The sequence below is a fragment of the Lynx canadensis genome, chromosome A2 (genome assembly GCF_007474595.2).
Source record: "Lynx canadensis isolate LIC74 chromosome A2, mLynCan4.pri.v2, whole genome shotgun sequence".
Taxonomy (NCBI): domain Eukaryota; kingdom Metazoa; phylum Chordata; class Mammalia; order Carnivora; family Felidae; genus Lynx; species Lynx canadensis.
This window is the reverse complement of record NC_044304.2, coordinates 26,537,494-26,561,735: the sequence shown is the minus strand read 5'-3', so window position 1 is coordinate 26,561,735 and position 24,242 is coordinate 26,537,494. Positions and strand designations below refer to the sequence as shown.

Sequence of the window (24,242 nt, the reverse complement as noted above, 5' to 3'; positions counted from 1 at the left end):
GCTGAACACAGATTTTTGTAAGATTTTCACCATTGACATAATGTAGGAGAGAAAAAAGTAAATTTTAAGGAAAATAGACTAAGTTGAGAAAATGTGACTTTTTCCTGCCATCATTCTAAAGAAAATAAGCATGATTTTAATGATATTCATTGTAAATATTTGTTCCAATTTGCCTGGATCATAGCTATAAAAATCTACCTCAGTGTTACATAAAAGATTAAACTATGTTATACACCTGAAATTAATGTGACGTTGTACATCAACTCTACTTTTTAAAAGATTTTTTAAAGTTTTGATATAAATGTATCTCAGTGGTGTAGTATTCAGTATTTTTAACAAAAACAATGTTGTGCAAAAAGATTTTTGTATGAAAACATTCCCTCCTATAGTTAAACATAAAGAACTTTTTCACCAGCAGAAATCACCAGTCACATTAACAAGTATTTCTGTGGATTTACTATTACTTGAAAAGTCTACTCAGTTTAGTCTATGAATTGCCCCCACTTCAGTCAGTGAAAGGGAAAAGAAAAGCCTGTTAACGTCTTCATGGTTTCCTCTCCTCCATGATTTGTAATCTGAACAATGCCCAGATATTTTATTTGAAGAAACTTGTTAAATGCCCTGCCCTCCTACAGGTAAAAGAAGATATTAGTTACTCAAACGCTTTTAAATTTGGAAGATTTCCTCCCCCCTGGAATATCAAATTGATGAGGCTGTGCTATAAAGAGCTTGCTGCAAGACAGGTGATAATTATTTCAGACTTAGAAATTTCCCGGCCAGTACTTCAACTCAGATGGAGAGAAAGTGCAAATGAGTTGCCCATAGCTGTAGGCTCTGATCTAGGGGGTTAAATGTTTAGCAGGTTACAGGATGTGGATAGATTGCATTCCTTGACTTCTGCATTATTTAATAAATTTCTGTTTCAACACAAGAAATTTTGAACTAACCACCTGCCTAATATAACACTTCTGGAACACTCCTCTAATTTTTCTCATCTTTTTCAAATGTCAGATGAGTGGATATTTCCTGAAAATGATCACATTTCCCATTTGGCGTCCAGCAGACAGTCTCTCCTTCTAGATGATGACTCCCGCCACGCTTCACACCTGTGGCTAGAAGCCAGCAAGGAAAGTGAACGTGACCAACTGGCAGAGGAAACCCAGGCTGTTCCAAAGAACATTTTCACTTTTTCATCAAGACCGCGATCAGCACCTCATGGAAAAACTCAAACTCTGTCCCCAGAGGGGTGCCCATTTATTTTGGATCTAAAAGAGGATACCAGTGTGACAAGGAGAGACACTGAATCGGAGGATGATTTTTATGGCGGTGACAGCAGCGAAGAGGTAACACTGCTTGATAAGTGCAGTCGTTTTAAAACGCAGTTGTTGCATTAGCTCCAATGAGCGCTAAAACCAGTTGAAATGAAAGAGGAGAAATCAACTGCTATTTATAAAAATGCAGCAGATTGCAGTGTCAGTCAACAGTTGCCTCAGGTTGTTATGGTAACTCTAAACTGCTGCCTTTTTTATTAGCAGTCAGCCAATTTCATTTTTAATTATGGAAACCAGTTTTGGGGTTGTTTTTGTTTTTCCGCTTTAATTTTTGCCTCACAGAATGAGAAGTAACACGCAGTTTAGTTGTATGATGGCGAGACCAGTAAGACATTGAGAACACGTTGTTCTGGCTCTCTGGGGGAATCCTGCTGCAGTGGCCAAGCATTCCGAATTGACAGTTTTCTGGCTTCCTTACTCCCCTGCCATCTCTCCACCTTAGACCTATTAGGACTCATTATTTTCCATATGGTCCCAGAATTTCAAGAGTTGTGCCAATTAAAGTCTAGATAATGAATCATGGATTAGTGCTGGGACTTGCCTTACCCAGGGTTTTCTGTTTGCGGTTATTTAGAATACAAACATATCTTACAAATTGGTAAATTCACATAAAGTTTAAAAAAAAAAACTCGTTATAAACCAAATGGAAAGTAGTTCTGAAACATTTGCTTAAAACTTAATCCAGTAACTCTTTTTCCCCATATAAAATGAATTTATTTGTGAAGTTCCTTTAGTTTTGTGCTCTAATGATAGGCATTCATATTTTCTGTGAAAAATAATTATCTTAAAAGCAGATTACAGTCAAGTTATGGTTTAGAGAAATTATACAAATCATTTCTATATTAAAGTTATATAATAATTATTATATCTAATAAATTATATAATAAATATATTTATAAATATATTAGATTATATGTAATATAATGCTTATATAATTATAATTAGAAAAAATTTTTGTGTATGCTTACAAAAAAAATTTTTTTTCAAGTTATAACTCAAGGATCCCCATTCGGACAGTAGCATGCAGGTTAGGTACAGAGCTCCTGCCTTCAGAGCCAGTTGAGAATGTGATGAGAGTATTCAGGCAGTAATTATGGTGTTTTGCAACTTTTAATGAGTTTCCATAGCAAAGTGCATGGGGGAATCCTTTTTCTATAATATGTGCTTCTGAGTGTGGTGAAACTATTAGTCCTACCAAACAAACCTACTATAAATCCCTTTTTGCATAAATAGTATATTTGATGCCAGCGTATCAAATTGTGCTCAGGACGTCTTTGTCCCTTTCACCCTGAATAACGTTAAGGTATAAAAATTATAAAATAGAGATTTGCCTTCAGCATCTAGTATCTCCTCCATCCCAGCTGTCAATTCTTCTGCGGTCTTAATTGGCTAGTCTGATAAGTTAATTAATATCATTTCATTAACACGATAGCCCATCCTTTTCCCATGTGCACAGCACCATCTTTCTTACCTAAACCAAGAGAATTCCTGTAATGGTGGAAATTTCATGGCAGGTGGGAATTATTAGTTCCTTCCCTGGAAAACTTTGAGAGAAGTTTTATGGGAAACTGCCCTTTACATATCACGACATGAGGAACTTACCTCTTCTGTCTGTATGAAGGAAAAGTCTTGACAAGAAGCAATAGAGCTTCATGGGAAAATGAATACTAGTTCTGAATATTTTAACTTGTTATCACTTTATGTGCTTTCTTTTGCTATTAGCTACTCCTTACATTTTTCATTGTTTATTATGCAGACGTATGCTAATTACCAACTATACAAAATCGAAAATAAATGTATCATGCATTACCCAAGCTCTGAGAGGCATAGCTATCTGGTCACCCCTGTGCCGTGACCATCAAAATGACCAGTAGCATACGGCTTGAGCCTATACTCGGACCATCTCATTGCTAACACTGGTCCTGGCCCACCTTTAGTGGGAGCCTGCTAACAGTGGCAGCCAGAGAGAAGGGCAGAAGCCTTGTTATATTATACAGGCTTTAGGGTTTGTTGTTAGAGGCAAGAACAAGACACAAACTAAAATAGAAAACATGACCAACAAAAATGTCGGGTTGTATTTAAATGAGTTCTAGAATTTGTGATGATCCCTTCTTTATCAAATTGTTTGGGGCTTTTTTGGTCATTTCTTTTTCTGTAGGATTACTTCTCCCATTTATTAATTGTGTAAGTCAATGGGAAATTGGATTACATATTTCAAATGTTTATTTACATATAGTCTTTGAAGAAAAATCAGTTCGGTTAATTTAGGCATCCTTACTATATTAGTTGCATTATTTGAGAACGTTATATCCTTAGAGTAACATAATTATACTTAAGGAAAACAATGTTATGTTATAAATAACGGTGGAAAAATGAGTATAATTACATTACTTACTATGCTTTAGGTTTGTAACTTGTAGTTAAAAGACTTTATTTGATGGTAGACCATTGAGTATTTTTAAAGGGAAATTAGGTATATTCAGTAGTATGTAAACTAAGCAAAATCAAATCGTGTTATTATGATAGCTAGAGGGAAAGTACACATACAATAGTAAAGGCTAATTAAAATAAGCTTTCAGTGATATATTGATTTTGTAATTTAAGTGCCTATTCATTAATTCACATCTGAGATCTTCATTAGTGTGAGAGCCTCAAAATTACAAGTTTTCTTTTTTTGCATATGCCCTTGTCTTTGCTGTACTATATATTTTATTCCCTAGGCAGCCATGTATACTAATATTCCTGATACTCAATTAATTGTGAGTTTGTACTTCTTATTTGAAAAGCACACTATGGAAATATATAGCTATAAAATCAAGACTACCGTGTAAAGTGAATTATCCTTGAAAGCTCCTTTCACACTATTGCAGCATCTGAAAGGAAAAAAAGCCTGTTACTGTTATCATCTCTACATTGTATTTTATGCCATTATTCCCAACGTGGCTTTGAGTATACGCCTGGTTTACAACTTGAGATAGTTAGCTTTATATTACTATTTTATTACTCCCCTAACTTAATTTTTCATTTGGAAATACCATCATTTTTTTCCCCAAAACTCTGGCTGTGTATCACACACTAAAGTAGATACTTGCAAGGCCAGGTAATTTGTCCTGTATCACAATCCAAATTGGAACATTAAGCCAAAAAATTATCCATAGTTGGACATGAATTATGTAGACTGACTACTTAGAGAATTCAAATTAGCGGAAGCTTCCAGATCTTCTCCCCATCTAACTCCGTAGAGGGCTGCAGAGGACAAATTCACCAACAACGGCATAAAAGGACCCTTTTAGTCCTCCCTCTCAGCTTTCCCATTATTTTTGCTTTCAAGGTACTTTTTTGTTAACACTCAGCAGTTGAGCTGTTTCATTGTATTTTTTTCCTGATAGTTTAGATTTCTGAGTTCGTCTACAAAACATTCACCCCTGTGCACTTAACTAATGAATTTGAATTACTTTCTCACACACACGTACATACACAAAATAGAAAGAATATTTACTCCATTTGAGGCTGCTTATATTTCTGTGTAGCCTTTAAAAACTTTTAAATGTCAATGTATGTGTTGGGAAAAAATGGAAGGCCTCTATTTTGAATATATGGCCTTGCATTTTTATTCCTGTATATTATGAATTACAACATAACATATTCTGTAAACCTACCAGGCAAATTTAATAGTTAATTTTCATGAGAAACTTTTTAAGGCTGTTCACATCTATATGTCTTTACTATTATCTTTAGAATTTTTTTTTAACATTTATTCACCTTTGAGAGACTGAGAGACAGAGAGACAGAGCACAAGCAGGGGGTGGTGGGGCCAGAGAGAGAGAGGGAGACACAGAATCCAAAGCAGGCTCCAAGCTCTGAGCTGTCAGCACAGAGCCCGATGCAGGGCTCAAACTCATGAACGGAGAAATCATGACCTGAGCTGAAGTCAGACGCTTACCTGACTGAGCCACCCAGGAGCCCCTATATGTCTTTATTATTATCTTTTGAAGCTCTCTTCTTCTCTGCAGAAGTCACAGGCCCCTTGATTCTTGTGACTTGGTTCTTCATTTTTGTAGGCAAGTAAAAACATTATAAAACTCTTGTCTGCTTAGAATATCATTATGCCACTTTTGCTAAAAGATAAACATCTTGCAGGTAAATATTTGATTGTGAATAGAGTTTCCACAAGAAATCTTTAAATTGTTATCAGCCAAAAGAGCATGAAGTCTTAACTTATAGAAAAATATGCTTCTGTCTTAAACAATTAAAGGAGTCTCATCATTTTCCCCAAATATTCACATGATGGTGTTTGCCCATCCCGTAGAGTCCTTCTAACTTCTGCTATGATTTGTCTGTGAAGCATCATTGGCTATAGGTAAACATATTTACAAAAATAATTTGCCCAACCCCTTTTAATATCAAGCATGTTGCAGATTAATTACCTGTTAGAAACACTTACATCTTCTTTTCGTTTTACTTCCTTATAAACTAGTTAGTAAAATGCATTATAAGTTACCACTATCAGTTATCTTTGCCACCCAGAGAGAACTGTATTACTTTAATAGTTTCCTGTAAAATTCAAGAGGTGGAAGTAAAAATACTTCTTGGGGATGGTTGTTAGTGAAGACCTTTAAGATACATTTGAGTGGTCAATCTTATTATCATCAAAGAAGATAATAATCTTTTTTTAAGATTTTATTTATTTTTATTTGAGAGAGAGAGAGAGAGCATGAGTGGGGATGAGGGGCAGAGGAGAGAAAGAGCGAGGGGGAGGGGACAGAGAGAGAGAGAGAGAGAGAGAGAGAGAGAGGATCGCAGGCAGGCTCCACACTCAGCATGGAGCCTAATGAAGGTCTCAATTCCACAGCCTTGGGATCACAACCTAAGCCGAAACCCAAGAGTGGGACACTCAACCAATTGAGCCACCCAGGTGCCCCTTAAGATTTTTTAAAATCTTTATTTATTTATTTATTTTGAGAGAGAGAGAGAGAGAGAGAGAGAGGTAGCAGCAGAGATAGAGGAGAGAGAGAATCCCAAGGAGGCTCCATGCTGTCAGAGCAAAGCCTGACATGGGGCTCCATCCCACGAACTGTGGGAACTTGACCTGCGCAGAAATCAAGAGTTGGACACTTGACTGAGCCATCCAGGTGCCCCAAGATTTTAGTTTTAAGTAATCTCTGCATGCAACGTGTGGCTCCAACTCATAACCCTGAGACCAAGAGTCACATGCTCCTCCCACTCAGCCAGCCAGGTGCCCCAAGAAGAAATTATTTTCCTCACTCTGTTATGACTCATGTCTTTAACTGTATCTATGTAAATAATTGTGCTCTTTAGGTGACAATGGAAATATATACCTATATCATCTCTATTGGCTGCTAGCGCTAATGTCCCAACTAAAAGATGCTGTCAGTTCATACATTTAGTCACTAAAACATTGGACAAAAGTAAAAACTCCTGCTGACTCCACCTCAATTACAAATTCAGAACTGCCATCAAAGGTGTGTTTGGAATATTGCAGACATGTTTTTTTATAGAACTTTTAAAAATGTTACAGAAGACGTTTTTTCACTGTGGGCTGAATTAAAAAATCAATTGAAATATAAATAAATATGATCATCCACTTTCACAAAGGCTAAAACAGAGTTCCATCCTGACTCACTCAACATTAAAGTTTTGATACAAAGAGCCTGGGTCCCATCTGCTCCAAGTAGGTGGCCCTCAAGAGTCATTAAAATTATCTTTTTAAAATTACAGCTCAGCAAGAACAATCCATTCTGTGCGTCCAGAAATTATTGTCCAAATGCCCATCTGCATGTCCTTTTAAGAAACATAGTTCAGCAGAGGAAGTGCTGGGTCCTTGGGGAAATCATTCTCCTCTTCAGCGTACATATGCTGTGCTACAGTTAATCAGGCAAACTCTATTGATGTTCCCAGCACTGGGGCGTGATTGAATATTTAACAAACAAATGCCTCTGAGCCCAGAAGACAAACGGTTCAAGAGATTTGGGACTTTTAAAAAAAATATATTAAGTTAAATCAAAAGCATTTTGTATTTGTTCTTCTGAGAAACAGATGAACAGATGATTGGAATGTGAAAATGGCATGACAATTTCTTTACCACTCTGACAAATTATATTCAATTGCTGTACAGGTTTTCAGTAGCTGAGTGATAAACCAAAGGGGAAAGAGTGGTTGTTTTTCAATCAGGTCGTAGTAAGCTAACTTCTAATGCATATAACAAATGCATATGTTATATAAGAAAAAATTAATCAAACAGCATGTCGAGCCCAAAGGTATTACATTTACGAAATCAATAAATATCATCTATATGTATATCACCTATTTTAGTAAATCAAAGTGTTGCTAAAGAAAGGAATAGGGTTTTGCCAGTGTACCACTCCTAGAAAATACATTACTACGTTTTATTCTCTATTTATTTCCTCCCTAAAAGAGAAGCCGACCCAATTTAAATCAAAGTATTATTCTCCTATATCTCTTCCCTTTCTCGTTTATACTAATTCCCCTTTCAGAATCTGGGGCAAACCAGAATTGGTTCTGGGGCAGCCAAAGTAAGCAAGCCTTTTTCACTCTACCCAGATTCTCCAGTTATTTATCTATTCCATATCTTTAAAATAGCATAGAAACAATACCGTGGAAATACAGTACAACCAGGAGAATGCTCACCAGCTAAATCTGTCCTCCTCGGCCCATCTCCCAACCAGGGCATATCTTAGGAAAAATGTGAGATGAATGTCCATACACAGCTCATCAGTATTTCTGTGTATGTAATCACCGCTCATGCCAAGCAAAAAGAAATAATTTTACACCTGAGTAAACTACTGAGGGGGAAGAAAAGGCTGTACTCTGACCCACCCACAGGTGCAAAAAATAGACTTCTTATAATAAATTTATTTTTAAAGTGTTTTTAAAATTATGTAGCAAACATCTAACTTTTGATGCATCCCTCTAAATTCTCATAATAGTACATCTGAAACTTTTGGAATGATATTTACTGCCTTCTACCTTATGAAATTATTACTTTTGTAGGTATCTATCTCTCTGCTTTATGCTTTTTTTGCCTTTAAGACTTTGTGCCTCCCGAGGTCAGTCCCCATGTTCTTACCTGTATATCTTATATGGTGCCTAGAAAATGCCTCCCTCATAGAAGGAGCTTAATAAATATTTTATTGCAAAAGCTCCTAACTTCTGCCCATGTCATATACATAATGGAATCCCAGAGTGATCCAAAGATTGTGGCCCAAAGATGCATAATTATACCTTCTGTGCTTAACCAACCTATTTTTAAGGCCAATCTGTTTTAAATAGATGGTACATGTTTTTATTATTGAAATATGATGGAAATGAATTAGTAGAGGGTCTTTTGTTCAAAGAAATCCCACTGCCAATTGTATATAACAATTATAGAAAATTAAACAAGAGTTGTTTTTTTATTTTTTTTAACATTTATTCATTTTTAAGAGACAGAGTGTGAGTGGGGGAGGGGCAGAAAGAGGGAGACACAGAATCCAAAGCAGGCTCCAGGCTCTAAGCTATCAGCACAGAGCCCAACAAGGGGCTCAAACCCACCAACTGTGAGATCATGACCTGAGCCAAAGTCAGACACTCAACCGACTGAGCCACTCAGGTGCCCCTGTTTTTTTTTTTGTTTTTTTTTTTTTTTAAGTTAGAGAAGAGTTAGCACTATCTAGCAGCAAGACTGAATTAAAATCTGTTCCAGGGTCACCTGGGTGGCTCAGATGGTTGAGTGTGAGACTCTTGATTTCGGCTCAGGTCATGATCCCAGGGTTGGGATCCACACTTCTCTCTCTCTCTCCCTCTGCCCCTCCCCTGCTTAAGCTCTCTCTATATATATATAAAAATTAAAAACAAACAAAAAAAAAGGTTAAAAAATACCAAATTTGGGGAATAACTAGATGTTTGGTTCTTTGTGGCTACAAATGGAAGAGTAGGGAATAGCTTACTGAAACTGAATGTAAGATACACATTCTAAGACATCAGATAATGTCTTTAAAATGTACTCTGCTTTTATTGATTTTTTTTCTGTCCTCAGTTTATCATTTTAATATCCTTTTATTACATATTTACATGTTTAATATCTATTTATTACATATTCACATATTTAAAGTTTACTTTTATTTATTGAGAGATAGTGAGTGGGGAAGGGGCAGAGAGAGAGGGAGACAGAATCCCAAGCAGGCTGCACAGCTCAGAGCCCGATGTGGTGAACCCACAAACCATGAGATCATGACCTGAGCCAAAATCAAGAGTCAGAGGCTTAACCGACTGAGCCACCCAGGTGCCCCTACGTATTTAAATACTTAAATAAATAAGACAAATTGGAAAAATCTACCATGGCATGTATAAGCAATGATGGCACTAGTTTGTTTTTAAAAAAAATTATTTTAAGTTTATTCACTTTTGAGAGAGAGAGACAGAGCGTGAACAGGGATGGGGGGTGGAGGGGGAGTAGACACAGAATACAAAGCAGGCTCCAGGCTCTGAGCTGTCAGCACAGAGCCTGACTCGAGGCTCGAACCCATGAACTGTGAGATCATGACCTGAGCGTAAGTCGGACACTTAACCGACTGAGCCACCCAGGTGCCCCTGCACTAGTTTGTTTTTAAATTTCTTATTTTATAGCAGAAAAATCTACCAAGTGAAATACCCCTGAATTTCTCATTTCCATTATTTATTTTCACAGCCATTGATTTTATGTTTGCAGTTCCTCCTTTCTCAGATTTAAAATTTTTAATTTTTGCTTTCCCAGGGATAACCCCAGAACTACATACTTGTAAATTTCATGTTGCTTTCCTTTTTAGCTTTCCAAATAATTGTATTTAATGATGCTCATGTCTTATGGAAAAAAAATAACTATAATTGAAATTTTCATGTAAGAAAAATGTTTCACAAAACATGTTTATTACCTGTTGCTCTTGAAGAATAAAACTTCTCTACAATAGTGTAAGAAAAAGGTACTTTGATAGGCCAATTTGTTTTTAGAGTAACATTTCCCTGCCTAAATAAGCTAAATTAAGTTCTAGCTCTTTCTCTTCCCATGGACTTAGCTTATTAGGAAGTCAAAGTATATAATTCTAAAGTAACTTCCTATGGATCCTCTTCTTTCACATGCTTTCTTGAAATGACTATAATTTTGGTGACTACTTCCCATATGCCTTATCAAGACCAGATACCATTTAGCAGAGTATCTTAGCAAACGATTTATACCTATTTGCATTGCATTGCTGTTTTTAGTTACTTATATTTTTAATGCAGAATAAAATAGGATAGCTATACTTTTGCCTTTGTTCAGAGAATAAGTGAACTTATTAAAAACTGTTCTCACTAGCTTCTTCACCATAAATTTTGGCTCAAAATAGTTTCACTTTGTTCCCCTACGTAGGGTAACTACAGTATCCAGGGTTCCTTGGGCCCAACAACTAGCCCTTCAGGGTTAACTCAGTTAACAGTAGAGAGCACGCGGGGGACGGCTACAAGGCGGACAGATACAGGACCTCTAAAAAGTGTCTACGCAGAAGCAAGAGCATCAGAAAGCCAGAATTCCTTGGCAAAGCAGATAGATAGAAAAGACTTTCAAACGAGTTTGGTGCCTACACCATGCCGTTCCCCCCCCAGAAGAAGTGAATCCTCTCAGAAAACTCCAGATGCTGTTATCAAAGCAAAGGACCTACCAGCCCATCAAGTACCAACTTCAATAAACAAAACGTCCCTAAAGGAAATCTCGGGAGAAAAGCTGAGACCGATTCCTGAAGTAGCTGTAAGTGGTTTCACTCTGGTCTGCAGAGGCCGGCAGCACATCCTGCTGTGTTTCTGTTCTGTTCCATTTTGCACACATTTTCAGCAGTACCTATTTTTCATCATTTGGGTGATCAGTAATGTATTTGCCTTCGTATTGGGATGTGTTGTAGCTCAGTAGCAGCAGCTGTTAAAAGAGTATATTGCACATCCCAGTGATAATAGAATGCCTCTTGTTTTTAATGAGAAAGATAATTATCATCATAGTTATTTTTTTATTTCCCAGTTACTTCTCATAATTTTAGTTATCACTGCCTGCAAATTACAAACGAAGATCTTATTTTTTGAGCCAAAGGCTTGCCAGTAAAATTGACAGATTTTCGATAACAATCTACATTAGGAGCCATAAAAACATCATTATTCTATTCACTTTCTGGTCTCTTTGCAGCAGTTCCCCCAAATAATAAATGGCATGAGTGAAGGTTAACCATAGAGTAGTGTCATTGAAGAAATCCCTAGGCTAGTTTGGTGGCTATATTCATGTCCATCAGATTGATTTTCTTCCTTCCTATGTTAGTACTTTTCTTCCTTCAACCCCCCCCCAGAGCTGCACTTAGAAACCAGAGAACAAATGAAGCTCTGCAGAACAAATGAACTTATATTCCGTCTTTTTAAGGTTATTTCTTTATTTTGAGAGAGATAGAGCACACGAGCAGGGGAGAGGCAGAGAAAATCCCAAGCAGGCTCTGCACAGCCAGGCAGAACCCGATATGCGGCTTGAACCCTTGGACCGTGAGATCATGACCTGACCTGAAGTCAAGAGCCAGATGCTTAACCCACCGAGCCACCCAAGCACCCCAGTATTTCATTTTTTTTAAACATTAAAGGTTTACTCTATTTGTCATATCTTAAGTATTCTGTATGTGTTATACTGTAAAGCTTTGGCTCAATTATGTTCTAAGCAATTTAGGGTGGACTATTCGCTCACACAAGGAACACACACGTACATCATCATTAACAAAATAGAAAAAGCTAATATTTCTTAGCATAGACCATGCCAGCCCCTTTTTCGTGAAGTATTTAATCCTCACAATGACCGGAGAGGTGGAGACCTTCATCCTCGTTTTCCAGATGAAGAAACCGAAGTTCAGAATGGTTATGCACTGTGTTCAAGGACAGCAGCTAGTTAGTTGAGGAGTTAGAACTTGAAGCTGAGTCCAGAAATGCTGCCTGTGTCCACCACTCTGGGCCACATAAATACATGCTGACTCTTCTCTAAATGGTGGCCACTCCTCAAGAAAGATCCAGATAAAACCGGAATATGCGTTCCTCTTATTTCCCACATTTGTATGCATGTGTGTACGTGTGCACACAAGAAAGTAGTAAATCACCTAACATAATGAAAATGGATTTGTTTTATGGTGGTTTAGGATAAAAGTTGTCAGGATTATTTTTGCATGTTTCTCATTTTTTTTTTGAAAATAGTTCCAAAACAAATGTTCTACCTAACTGTAATTTTTTTTCTTTGGTGTGCTAACAAGTGGAATACAGCTAATAAACTAACCTGACAGATTTATTCTACAATGGTGCTCCACTTGGCTGGGCTGCCAAAAACCAGAGCCAAAGCAAGTCTTGAAGAAGTCTTCCAGTCCATTTTCCCCTAATCTTTTTGCCACCACCCTTCTACTAGGTAAAATCTGTCATCGTAATATAGCCAAAAGATTGTTTATTTTTTATCTTTCCATCTTTCTGTGGAAATAAAACCAGAGCACAAAAAGCACCTTGGGAGCTGGAGGCACAAATGGACTTTAAGTAGCTGGCCACTCAGCCAAGGACTTTAAGTAGCTGGCCACTCAGCCAAGTCCACTGCCTGAAAAATAGCGCTCTAAGATAATACCAGGGAATAATGAAAGGTTGGAGAGAGAGTAAGGCACTTTCCTTACCCATCCTGTTAATTTAAGAGGCTTTTAGGAAAAGCCAGTATGCAGACACCATTTGGGTTGTCTCAAGAGACCCTTCTCACAGCTGCTCACTGCCAATTACAAAGCACAAACCTGACACATGTCCCTCTGCATGGGAGCCCTCTGTGCAGCGTTCCATTTTTTATTATTCCATTTCACAGCTAAGGAGACTGACAGAGTACTCCCTTCAAGAGGATCAAAGAGGGAAGGAGCTTCATCTTTTGTTGAGGGGATCAAGGCACAAAGGCACTGCTTACCATTTGTGCAGAGAGGTTTGACCTCCGTGTCAAAATTCAGGTTAATAAAATGTGATCTCTACAACCCACATGATCACTGGAATCTGCGGCTCGCATTTGTGAATGTGGTAACCTCAATTTAATAGCGTGTAAAATTATTGAAGTCATAGGCACCTTGCCCCATTTCAGGGTGAATTTACGATGGGAATGGAGTGTTCTTCCAGTGTTCTTCCTTTAAAAAGGAAATTCATGGTCATAGTGAAAGGGTGCTAATACCTGACGTTCTCTCTACTTAATAGCTGCAGCTAAGAATCTGTGAAAACAAGTTTCCTCAAGAGTGCTGTGTGTTGCTAACTCTGCGAAAGGATTTTTTCCCCAGGTCCCAGAAAACCATGGTGGTGACTTTTGTTTTAATAATTCACTAATATTTACCTGACACAATACAAAATTCAGCCTTTTTTTAGTGCATTCACAGAGTTATGCAACCATGACCACTAATCCTAGATCACTATTATCACCCCAAAAGAAACTCTGTGCCCATTAATAGTCATTCCCCATTGCCTGCTTCCCCCAAACTCCCAGAAACCATTAATTTATTTCCTGTCTCTATGGATTTGCCTGTTCTGGACATTTCCTATAAAGGAAATCAGACACAGTGTGCCCTTTTGTGTCTGACTTCTTTGATTTAGCATGATGTTCTCAAGTTCTTTCTATGTTGTAGCTTTCCATTTCTTTTTATGCCTGAATAATAATCCATTATGTGAGTGTGCCATACTTGCTTATTCATCTATCAGTTGATAGTTGGTTGTTTCCACTCTTTGGCTATAACGAAAGATGCTGCTATGAACATTCATATGCACATTTTTGTGTGGACATATGTTTTCAGTCCTCCTGGGTGTATACCTAGGAGTGAAATTGCCAGGTCATATGGAACTTTACATTTAACTTTTGAGAAACTGCCAAACTGTTTCCATAAGCACCTGCACCATATTACATTCCCACCAGCAAAGCAAGGTTGGGGGATTTCTCCACATCTCAGTCAACACTCGTTATTGTCTGCCTTTTTTCATTTCAGCCATCCTAGTGTGTAAAGTGGCATCTCCTTGTGGTTTGGGTTTGCTTTTCCCTAATGACTAAAGCTGTTGAGCATCTTTTTGTACACTTATCAGCCCATTTGTATATCTTCTTTGGAAAAACACCTATTCAGACCTTTGGCCTATTTTTTCATTGGATTATTTGTCTTTTTAGTATCCAGGTCTAAGAGTTTGGATACAGTTTCTTAGATACATGATACGCAAGTATACTGTCCCATTCTGTAACTTGTCTTTTCATTTCTTTGGCTATCTTTTGAAGCAATAGAAGTTTTTTTTCATTTTGGTGAAGTCTAGTTTATTTATTTCTTCTGTTGCTTATGCTTTTGTGTCATATCTAAGAATGGTTGCCTGATCCGAGATCACAGTTTATTCCTATGTTTTCTTCTAAGAATTTTATAGTTTAACTCTTTTTAAATTTTTTTTCTTTTATGTTTTATTTCTTTTTGAGAGACAGAGAGAGACAGAGCATGAGCAGAGGAGGGGCAGAGAGAAAGAAACACACAGAATCCAAAGCAGGCTCCAGGCTCTAAGCTGTCAGTACAGAGGCCAGAGCGGGGCTCGAACTCCCGAACTGCAAGATCATGACCTGAGCTGAAGTTGACGCTTAACAGACTGAGCCACTCAGGCGCCCCAGAATTTTATAGTTTAACTCTTAAATTTTGTCCTATGATCCAGTTCTGGCTGATTTCTGTCTATAGTGGGAATAGAGGTTCAACTACATTTTTTTGCCTGTGGATATTCACTTGTGCCAGCACTGTCAGTTGAAAGACTGTCTTTTCCCATTGAATTGTCTGTCACCCTTTTTGAAAATCAGTTGACCGTGCATGTAAAAGTTTATTTCCAACTTCTCAGTTCTATTCTGTTTATCTATATGTCTATCTCTATGCAGTACCACACTGTCTTGATTCCTAGTTTTATAGTAGGCTTTGAAATCAGGAAGTGTGACCCCTTCAACTTTGTGCTTCCTTTTCTGGATTCTTTTTGCATTTCCATAGGAATTTGAGGATCAACCTGTCAATTTCTGAAAAAAAGAAAAAGGCAACTAGGATTGCATTGAATCTTTAAATCGATTTGGGGAATATCTTAACATCTTAACAATATTAAGCCTTCCAATCCATGGATATCTTTCTGTTTGTTTCTTTAATTTCTTTCAGCAATGTTTTATAATTTTCAGCACACAGGTCCTGCACTTCTGTTGTTAAATTTATTCCTAAGTAAATTTTTTGATGCTGTTGTGAATAGAATTATTTCCTTAATTTTATTTTTTATTTGTTCATTGCTAGTGTTCATAGAAATGCAGTTTATTTTTATATTGATTTTTTTATATCTTGCAACCTTGCTGAATGTTAATTAGTTCTAATAGTGTTTTTGTGAATTCCTTAGGATTTTCTATATACAAGATCATGTCATTGCAAATAGAAATAGTTCTACTGCCTTTCCAATCTGGATGTCTTTTATTTCTTTCTTTCCTAATTGCCCCCACAAATGGATTTCATTTGAATGAAAAGCTTTCCTTCAAGATATTTAAGATTTAATACTTCAACTAGTATTTCCTAGTAGTGAATTCTAACAGAGATATGATAAGCTCAGTCAGACCTAGGAGGATTCTACTGGTATGACTCAGAGGAAATGTATTTGATGCAAGAGAAAGTTTGACAATTATCCTGGGGCTAGAAGTCCATCTAATCTTATATGAATGCAGGTATGAAATTCCCTTTGGTGGCTAGCATTGTAGTCCATAAATTTAGAGCACTGACATGGATGGTGGTTTCTACCACCTAGGCTGGATTTCTAACATAAAGGACTTCTAGGTGATGAATTATAGCTGTTCTGGTTCTACTTCTGGATAAGTGACAGCATCATCTCTTTTGTTGAGCACCTGTCAGGGCAGGTGTTCCCCCAGGTGCCAGAGATACACCAATCAAAACAGACAGGGGGCTTGTATCTGTTGGGAAACACAGACAATGAAGACATGAAGGCAAATACTCAAAGTCATCATACGCTATGATAAAGGTGCAGGAAGACCAAAACAAGGTGATATAATAGAGAACAGGGTTGGCCAGAATGGTGGATACTTTAGATACTACCTGACAAAGTAGGTGACAGTTGAGCTGAGATTTAAAGTTTAAGATGAAGCTAGCCATGCAGAGAACCTAGGAATAATGTTTCAGGTATCAGGAACAGTGGGTGCAAAGCTCCCGAAATGGACATCTATGAGAAATAGTGGAGGTCAGAAAGCTGGGACATAAGGGCAAGGGGAAAGTAGTAGAGGATGAGGGCAGAGAGGTACATAGGACTCAAATGATGTAAGGTCAGGAAGGCCATGGTGAGGAAGGTGGCCTTTATTCCAAATGCAATGGCAAGTCTTTGTAGGGTTTGAAGCAAGGCAATGACATGTACATTCAAAAACTTCCATTTCACAGTGTCAAGATGGATGCAACAAGGCAGGAATAGAAGCAGGGAAAACAGTTGAGGCATTATTCTGATAGATCTGAGTGGAGATGAAGAAAATGGCAGATTCCTTGCATAATGGGGGGGCCAAAGGGAGGAGGAAACAGGCAGAATCAAGGATGATTCTCAGGTTTGTGTCCTGAATGACCGGGAGGATGGTCATGTAATTTACTGGGCTCTGGAAGACTGCGAGGAGACCTGAGCCATCCACTTAGCCATCAAGGTACTGCAATCAAGAATTCTAAGTGGACACCCCATCGAAAATCTGATCTCCCAAAGTGCCAACGAGAGGTGACTCTATGACAAGGGAAAATTAAAGGTTCTTACGAACGGAGGTGCATCCCCTGATACGACAGAGGACTAGTAATTCTTAAGGAACGCTTACTGAAATTGATTTGCTAACTACTTGGTAAACTTCTTCCTTGCAATGTTTTATTCATATTTAAATAGAGTTCCCTATTATTAAGTTCAAATATTTTTAATTAAGAAACAAGTACAGCCCTCTGGGTAATATCGCAACCATGCAGATAGCTGGTAATTAAACTTTTCCACATGTATAACTGCATTCAAACAGTTTTGAATGAATCATTTTAAACCCGTAAATGTCATTATGTGCATCTTTAAACAAACAAACAAAAAAGACGTATATAACAGGCTTTGTGTTTCCAGAAAAAGTTTGAGCTTATTGAAGAATGGTTATTGTCACAAGACAAAATATGCTACCAATTAAAAATTCAGGTATTCTTGGGGCGCCTGGATGGCTTGGTCGGTTAAGCGTCCGACTTTGGCTTAGGTCATGATCTCACGGTCCATGAGTTCGAGCCCCGCGTCGGGCTCTGTGCTGACAGCTCAGAGCCTGGAGCCTGTTTCAGATTCTCTGTCTCCCTCTCTCTCTGCCCCTCCCCTGTTCATGCTCTGTCTCTCTCTGTCTCAAAAATAAATAAACGTTAAAAAAATTTAAAAAAAAATTCAGGTATTCTGTTTAGAAAAAAAAACGGCTTTTTATAAGGAAAAAAGTAAAATGAATCTCATATAATTTTTTAGTTTAATTTTCACATTTTCATTTTTAAAAAATCAAAACTGAATTGTGGAAGGACACTTTTAAAAAGCCATGGTATAATTTTTTTGAATTGCCAAGCCATTTCCTTTGGATAATGAAAAGGGATTACTTTCACTGCCTCCCTGATGAACTTGAGCCCATATTTTTTTTTTTAAATAGAAGTTTACTGTCCTTTGCAATTTGTACTCTATAAACTTAGAGGAAAATGATTTTGTAAATTTTTAGAGCTTTCAAGCCACTGTTCCATTACATGAAGTTCTGCATTTTCTAGGGTATATAATAATACTCTTTGTTCAAAGGGAAGCCATCTGTCTCTTTGAATTTGCCACTCAAGTATGCCATTTGCAGCTGTCTTTCCAACAATACCCCATTGTTTAAGGAATTCATAAATGTCTTTCTGACCTCTGACTTTCTTCGGTTACAACAATATTCCATTGTTGCAAAACACCTGTTTTTGGGTCAGGTTGCTCTGTGTGTTGTAATTATGTCCATCATCCTGGCCCAACTATGCAGGTTCACCCGGTGACTCTCCCTCCTTCCAAGGCTTCCACTACAGGTGCCCACTGGCCTCATGCTTTCCTGGGCCACCTGATAGACAACCTTCATCTTTGCCACCTTCAGGGCCTTCCCCAAAGAGAATTCTATGCATGTCAATCTACATTTTCATTCTTCTGAGAGTCAAGAGCAGTAGACACTATGCCTCAGAGCACCCAGCTCAAATCAGACAGACCAGGATTTTAATTCTGGCTTTGCTTCTTTTAACTTATGTGGCCTTGGACACATTTCTTAACCTCCTTGAACCTCAGTTATCTCATCTATCTACTTGGAGAAAATAATAATACTTATTCCATAGGGTCATCATGAGTATTAAATGAGATAGTACATGTAGAACACTTAGTCCAAAATCCAAAAATATGCTTTCTTGTACCTATTTCTGAGTAGTTAGAAATGTAAACCAGTGTGCCTGGCATTCTAAAACAAACTTTTTCAAATTCAGTAGAATTCCAAAAACTAATTATTGGTACTATTCAATAAGTGATAGCTATATGTGCTTCTTGTCCTCTGTTAATAGTTGAATCAAGTGCTAACATAAGAATGAATTAATGGGTCACTTCTGCCAGGTAACATGTTGGTGTTTTCTCAATGTTCACCAAAGAGAGAAAAATATTTAGAAGCAGAACCTGATGTCTCTCCGGTCATTCCCCAGAGAGTACCCTCTGTGCGCCTGCCTATAATTCAGTTCCCAGAGCTGAATTATAGATGTGCAGCTTCGTGGTTGATGGAGTGAATTTAACTTGGACAAGACTAACAGCAGTTTTATAAACCATAGTGTTAGCCATGGTGAGAACACTTCATTCATTACATTGGACACTCCTACCAATTAATAGCCTTTGGAGAAGAGTGTGTTTTCCTGTTTTGTCCAAACTATACTCTCTCTCCTTGCCTCTGAAAAAAGAGTCATTATCTCAGTTTATCTGTCAATGCACTGCAGGGGGTATCACTGAAGCTACAGAATGTGGTGCTTAAATAACATCGGTGCTACTAGTAAAAGGATTTGCATTAAGCATCGAGGTTTCCCAGGTGGAACTTGCTCCTGGCCCTCTGTCTTAATTTTTGAGTATCTTTTTCAGTCCAAATACTTGTGATGCTACAGAGTAGTTTGTTCTTTTGAGTAAACAAACTCTTTGCATCTCATGTCCAATTTAATTGTGGACAAAACGGTCTAAAGTAGAAGTGTGTTTAAATAGTTAAAAATGGAAACGTGGACCAAAATTTGGGTGATGATATGAGATTGCAAAAGGAAGTAGGACATTTTAATATCTCCATTTCTGAACAGCTAGGTATGCAAACAATGTGCCAGTTACTTCGGTGAAGAGGAGCAGTTTCAGATTCTCAGGAATTTCAGAAATGGTAGATAGAAAGACTGGGCAAAAATTAAGAGACTATCAGAAGTATGAATCGATGAAAACACATTAGTTGTTTAGCCAACACACTGTAACTTTTTACTGTCTGTTCTCTAATATTCTAATGCTGAGGTTAGCATCCTACTAGTCAAATGTTTATTGAAGAAATCTATCTTCTTTGATGGCTTAGTTTTCCTAATTTTAAAGGAGCAAGTCATTGCTTGCCATTTCCCGGTTTTATGGAAGAAGCCTCAGGCTGACAGTATTTCCTAGACACATTGAGATCAAGGTCTTTGATTCAAGAACCTTGTTTGCGACTTTAAGGTTTTGGGGTACGTATTTGCTGTGTGCCAAGCCGTCTACAAGGTGCCCCACACTTCCTGTCCAGTCTTCATCTCCCACCCTCACAAGAGGGCTTACTTATTCCTATTTGAGAGAACAGGAAGCAGAGAGGTTTTAGCTAGTTCACATCTAGTAGGTGACAAAGCAGAGTATCAAACCCTAGAACTTTGGCCAGAAAAGCTGGCTCACCTTCCACTACACTGCACCACCACCCCCAGAAAAAGGCCACTAGAAAAACTCTGTGATCACGTGGCAACTTAACTTCCATTGGGACTTTAAGCTTTACAGTATTTTAATATGCAGAAGCATGCACAGATGTTGGTGTATCTGTCATTACTACAGTATAGCCAAACTGTTTGACATCTGAACTTAAAGTTATCATATTCCCACTCTAGAAACATCGGTTGGCTTTGCTATTTTCGTTTCTATAAGCAGGCTCAGTAATTGTTTTCCTCCTGGTTCTTTAAATAATATTTTAAACTACCGTGTATTGAATGACTACTGTGCTTAGCCCATGTACAAGGCTACAGTTGCCTTAAAGATGGCATATCCTTGAATATAATATAAAACGTGTTCCATTTAGCTTTACTAACTGCCTTCTAGTCTATAGTTGATTGTTAAACTCAAGAAGTACCTTGAACTCAGTAGATAGGTGCTAGAAAATTAGAAATTGTTTATCAACTTCCTTTAAGGTTATTAGAGTTCGGCTATGATTGTCCGAGAATTCTTTCTGAAAATCAGCAAGCTGACTTCCAAGGCAAAATGGATAGAAGTATATTGTATGGAAGTCGTGGATTAAAAGGGTATTCTATACAAATTTAGCCCATCGATATAAGCATCATTTTAAAAAAATACTTTGGTGCAGGGTGACTGGGTGGCTCAGTCAGTTGAGCGACCAACTCTTAGTTGCTACTCAGGTCGTGATCTCACGGTTCATGAGTTCGAGCCCCACATTGGGCTCCGCTCTGATAGTGCAGAGCCTGCTTGGGATTCTCTCTCTCTCCCTCTCTTTCTCTGCCTCTTCCCTGCTTTCTGTCTCTCTCAAAATAAATAAACTTAAAAAAACAATTAAAAAAATACTTTCATGCCCTCTACCCACCCCACCCCCGCCCCGCCAAAGAGAGCTATATATATGACATACAAAGCAACCTCTTTGCAAGGACTTTTGCCACTATTGCATTTAAATTACCTGAGAATTCTCTACCTGAGACATTCCTAAGGGGTTAGTATGCATAGATGATGAAGTACAAATTGAGTCAGGGGTTTTGAAGTGTCTCCAGGTTACAAGCCAAAATGTTTGTGACAGACATTGCAGAGGTGGCATTGGGTCTGGTTAAGCCTAGGTCAACATGAATGCCATTGACAAAACACAGTCTAGATTCTGACCAGTTGTTTCTTTTAAATAACCCGCCTTCTGATGTCTGCTGTGTTCAGTTGGTAGGTCATCCCTTCGATTTAGCAAAGTTTTTCAAGTTACACCGTGGCCTGCTCTTTACATTTTGATTTACCCCTTTGCATGGTGAAGACATATGCCAAAAGCTACCATATATTGTGAAAGAGCTATTTGCTCATGTATGTGTCACTTGCAGCTCATCTCTGAGGCTTCTGTCTTCCCTTCATTCTTATCTTTAGTGGGTCTGCATCCCTAGTGAATCAGGGCAAATTCTTGTGTGGGATACATGCTCAGGACTTTGAAACCAGTCTTCAGGGGGTGCTAGTTGGTGAAGAGATGCCTGAACACTAATTTACCACCAGCTATTATTTAAAACATCAATGTAGACATTAAACACTGTCTGCCAATAGCAATAGAGAGGAGATTAATCTTCATAACAAAATGCCAATTAAACTTTAAAATTAGCTTTGGAAAATGGATTTCTACTACTTTTCTTGCTATTATGTTGGGTTCCAAAACTTTCTAGTGATAATTTCAAAACTCTTAATAATACACATTTGAACCTACCAGTGATACTGACTCTTCAGCATTTACAAAATGCCTTTATTTTTCTTTTTTTTTTTTTTTTTTTTTTTTGCCCCAGCTAAGACAGTGCAGAATAAAGTGCGAGTGATTAACAACTAATTACTTCCTAGGAAATCTTTTTTGAATCTTGGACTTCTTTGCCAGCTTTGGTCATGGAGAAGTACATATATCCTAAGTACCTACTTTGATGAATTTCCACCAACTGAACAAAATCCACGTGACCACCATCCAGATCAAGAAACAGCACAATGCCAACACACCAGGAGCCCCTCCCTCCTTGTCACTATCCCTTTCTGCCACTATCCCTTCAGATTTTCCTCCAAACCCCCATACTGGTTTTACCAGTCTCTATCCTCTTGTGCCTGGTTTCTTAGCATTTCTTTTGTGAGATTCAGTGTATCACTTATTTCATTGTTATATAGTGTCCTGCTGTGCCACTATCATACCGCTTATTTATCCTTTCTTTTGATGAGAGCTACTGAGAATATGCCTTTTTTCTTTCTTTTTTCTAAATTCATTATTGATACATGGTTGACATACAACACATTAGTTACAGGTGTATGATAGAGATTTGACAGTTCTATACATTATTCAATGTTCACCATGGCAAATATAGTCACCATAAAACGTTATTATAATATTTTTGACCATATTCCCTAGGTTGTACCTTTCATCTCCATGACTTACTTATTTTATGACTGGAAGTCAATACCTCTTAACCCCCATCAGCTATTTCACCCATCCCCCACTCACCTCCCCTCTGATAACCATCAGTTTCTTCTCCCTATTTGTTCGTTTGTTCGTTTGTTTTCTCTTTTAGAGTCCACATGAGCGAAATCAAATGGTATTTGTCTTTTTCTGTCTGACTTATTTCACTTAGCATAATGCTCTCTAGGTCCATCCATGTTGTTGCAAGATTTCATTCTTTTTTATGGCTAATATTCCTGTGTGTGTGTCTATGTGTGTGTGTATGTGTGTGTATCACATCTTCTTTATCCATTTGTCTTTCAGTGGACACTTGGGCTGCTTCCATAATTTGACTATTGTAAATAATGCTACAGTAAACATAGGGGTGCATATATCTTTTCCAATTAGTATTTTTGATAAGTAAACATTAAAAAATTTCAAATTAGTGTTTTTGTTTTCTTTAGTAAGAAAATGGTATGACAATTCCTTAAAAATAAAAAATAGATGGGGCACCTGGGTGGCTCAGTTGGTTAAGCGTCCGACTTCAGCCCAGGTCATGATCTCACGGCTCGTGAGTTCGAGCCCCGCATCAGGCTCTGTGCTGACAGCTCGGAGCTTGGAGCCTGCTTCGGATTCTGTGTCTCCCTCTCTCTCTGCCCCTCCCTAGCTCTCTCTCTCTCTCTCTCTCTCTGTCAAAAATAAATAAACTTTAAAAATAATAATAATGACTAAATAATAGAGATATCATATAATCCAGTAAGAATATGTCCTTTGGTAGAATCATAGACTTTTTTTTTTAATTTTTTTAACGTTTATTTTTGAGACAGGGAGAGACAGCATGAACGGGGGAGGGTCAGAGAGAGAGGGAGACACAGAATTTGAAACAGGCTCCAGGCTCTGAGCTGTCAGCCCAGAGCCCGACGCGGGGCTTGAACTCACGGACCATGAGATCATGACCTGAGCCGAAGTCGGATGCTTAACCGACTGAGCCACCCAGGCGCCTCTAGAATCATAGACTTTTAATAAACTTGGGTAGGGCAGTGAAAGCCATTTGGTCATAAAAGGTTTAGATTAAATTCTAGACATTTCCATCCTTGTTCTTTTGGAACTCGATTTCCGATTTCATTTCTGAAACAGTCTAAGTATTTCTAGTGTATTTAATGCTTTTTATGAACATAAGCTCGATACTTCTACCTTGCTGTATGTTTTCCTGCCTGCTGGTTAGAATATGCTGCCGTATCACCCTTCTTATCCTTTGAGGTCCAGCTTAGAGACCATCTCCTCCATGAAGATTGACCAATCCTACAAGAAGTGACTTCTCTCTTTTCTGAAATGCCAGACTGTTTGGTGTAATTCCTTTCCTTACATTGCCTTTCACATTATATTCTGCTCTAACAGGCACCGTCCCTTTGTAGTAGTAGTTTTTGTATCTTGGTGTA

At 37.9% G+C, this 24,242-nt stretch overlaps 1 protein-coding gene across 9 annotated transcripts in view; it reads left to right on the top strand.

Annotated features, from left to right (window-relative positions):
* The window catches only part of CFAP20DC (CFAP20 domain containing), a 233,348-nt gene that overhangs the window by 145,588 nt on the left and 63,518 nt on the right, over nucleotides 1-24,242 (top strand). For 6 of the 9 annotated variants that reach the window (XM_030307130.1, XM_030307129.1, XM_030307131.1 and 3 more), the window contains exons 12-13: nucleotides 1,012-1,343; nucleotides 10,738-11,112. In XM_030307130.1, coding sequence (XP_030162990.1) covers nucleotides 1,012-1,343; nucleotides 10,738-11,112 — 707 coding nt within the window. The remainder of the gene's footprint in view (nucleotides 1-1,011; nucleotides 1,344-10,737; nucleotides 11,113-24,242) is intronic. The other 3 variants (XM_030307134.1, XM_030307133.1, XM_030307132.1) reach the window with 1 other exon arrangement.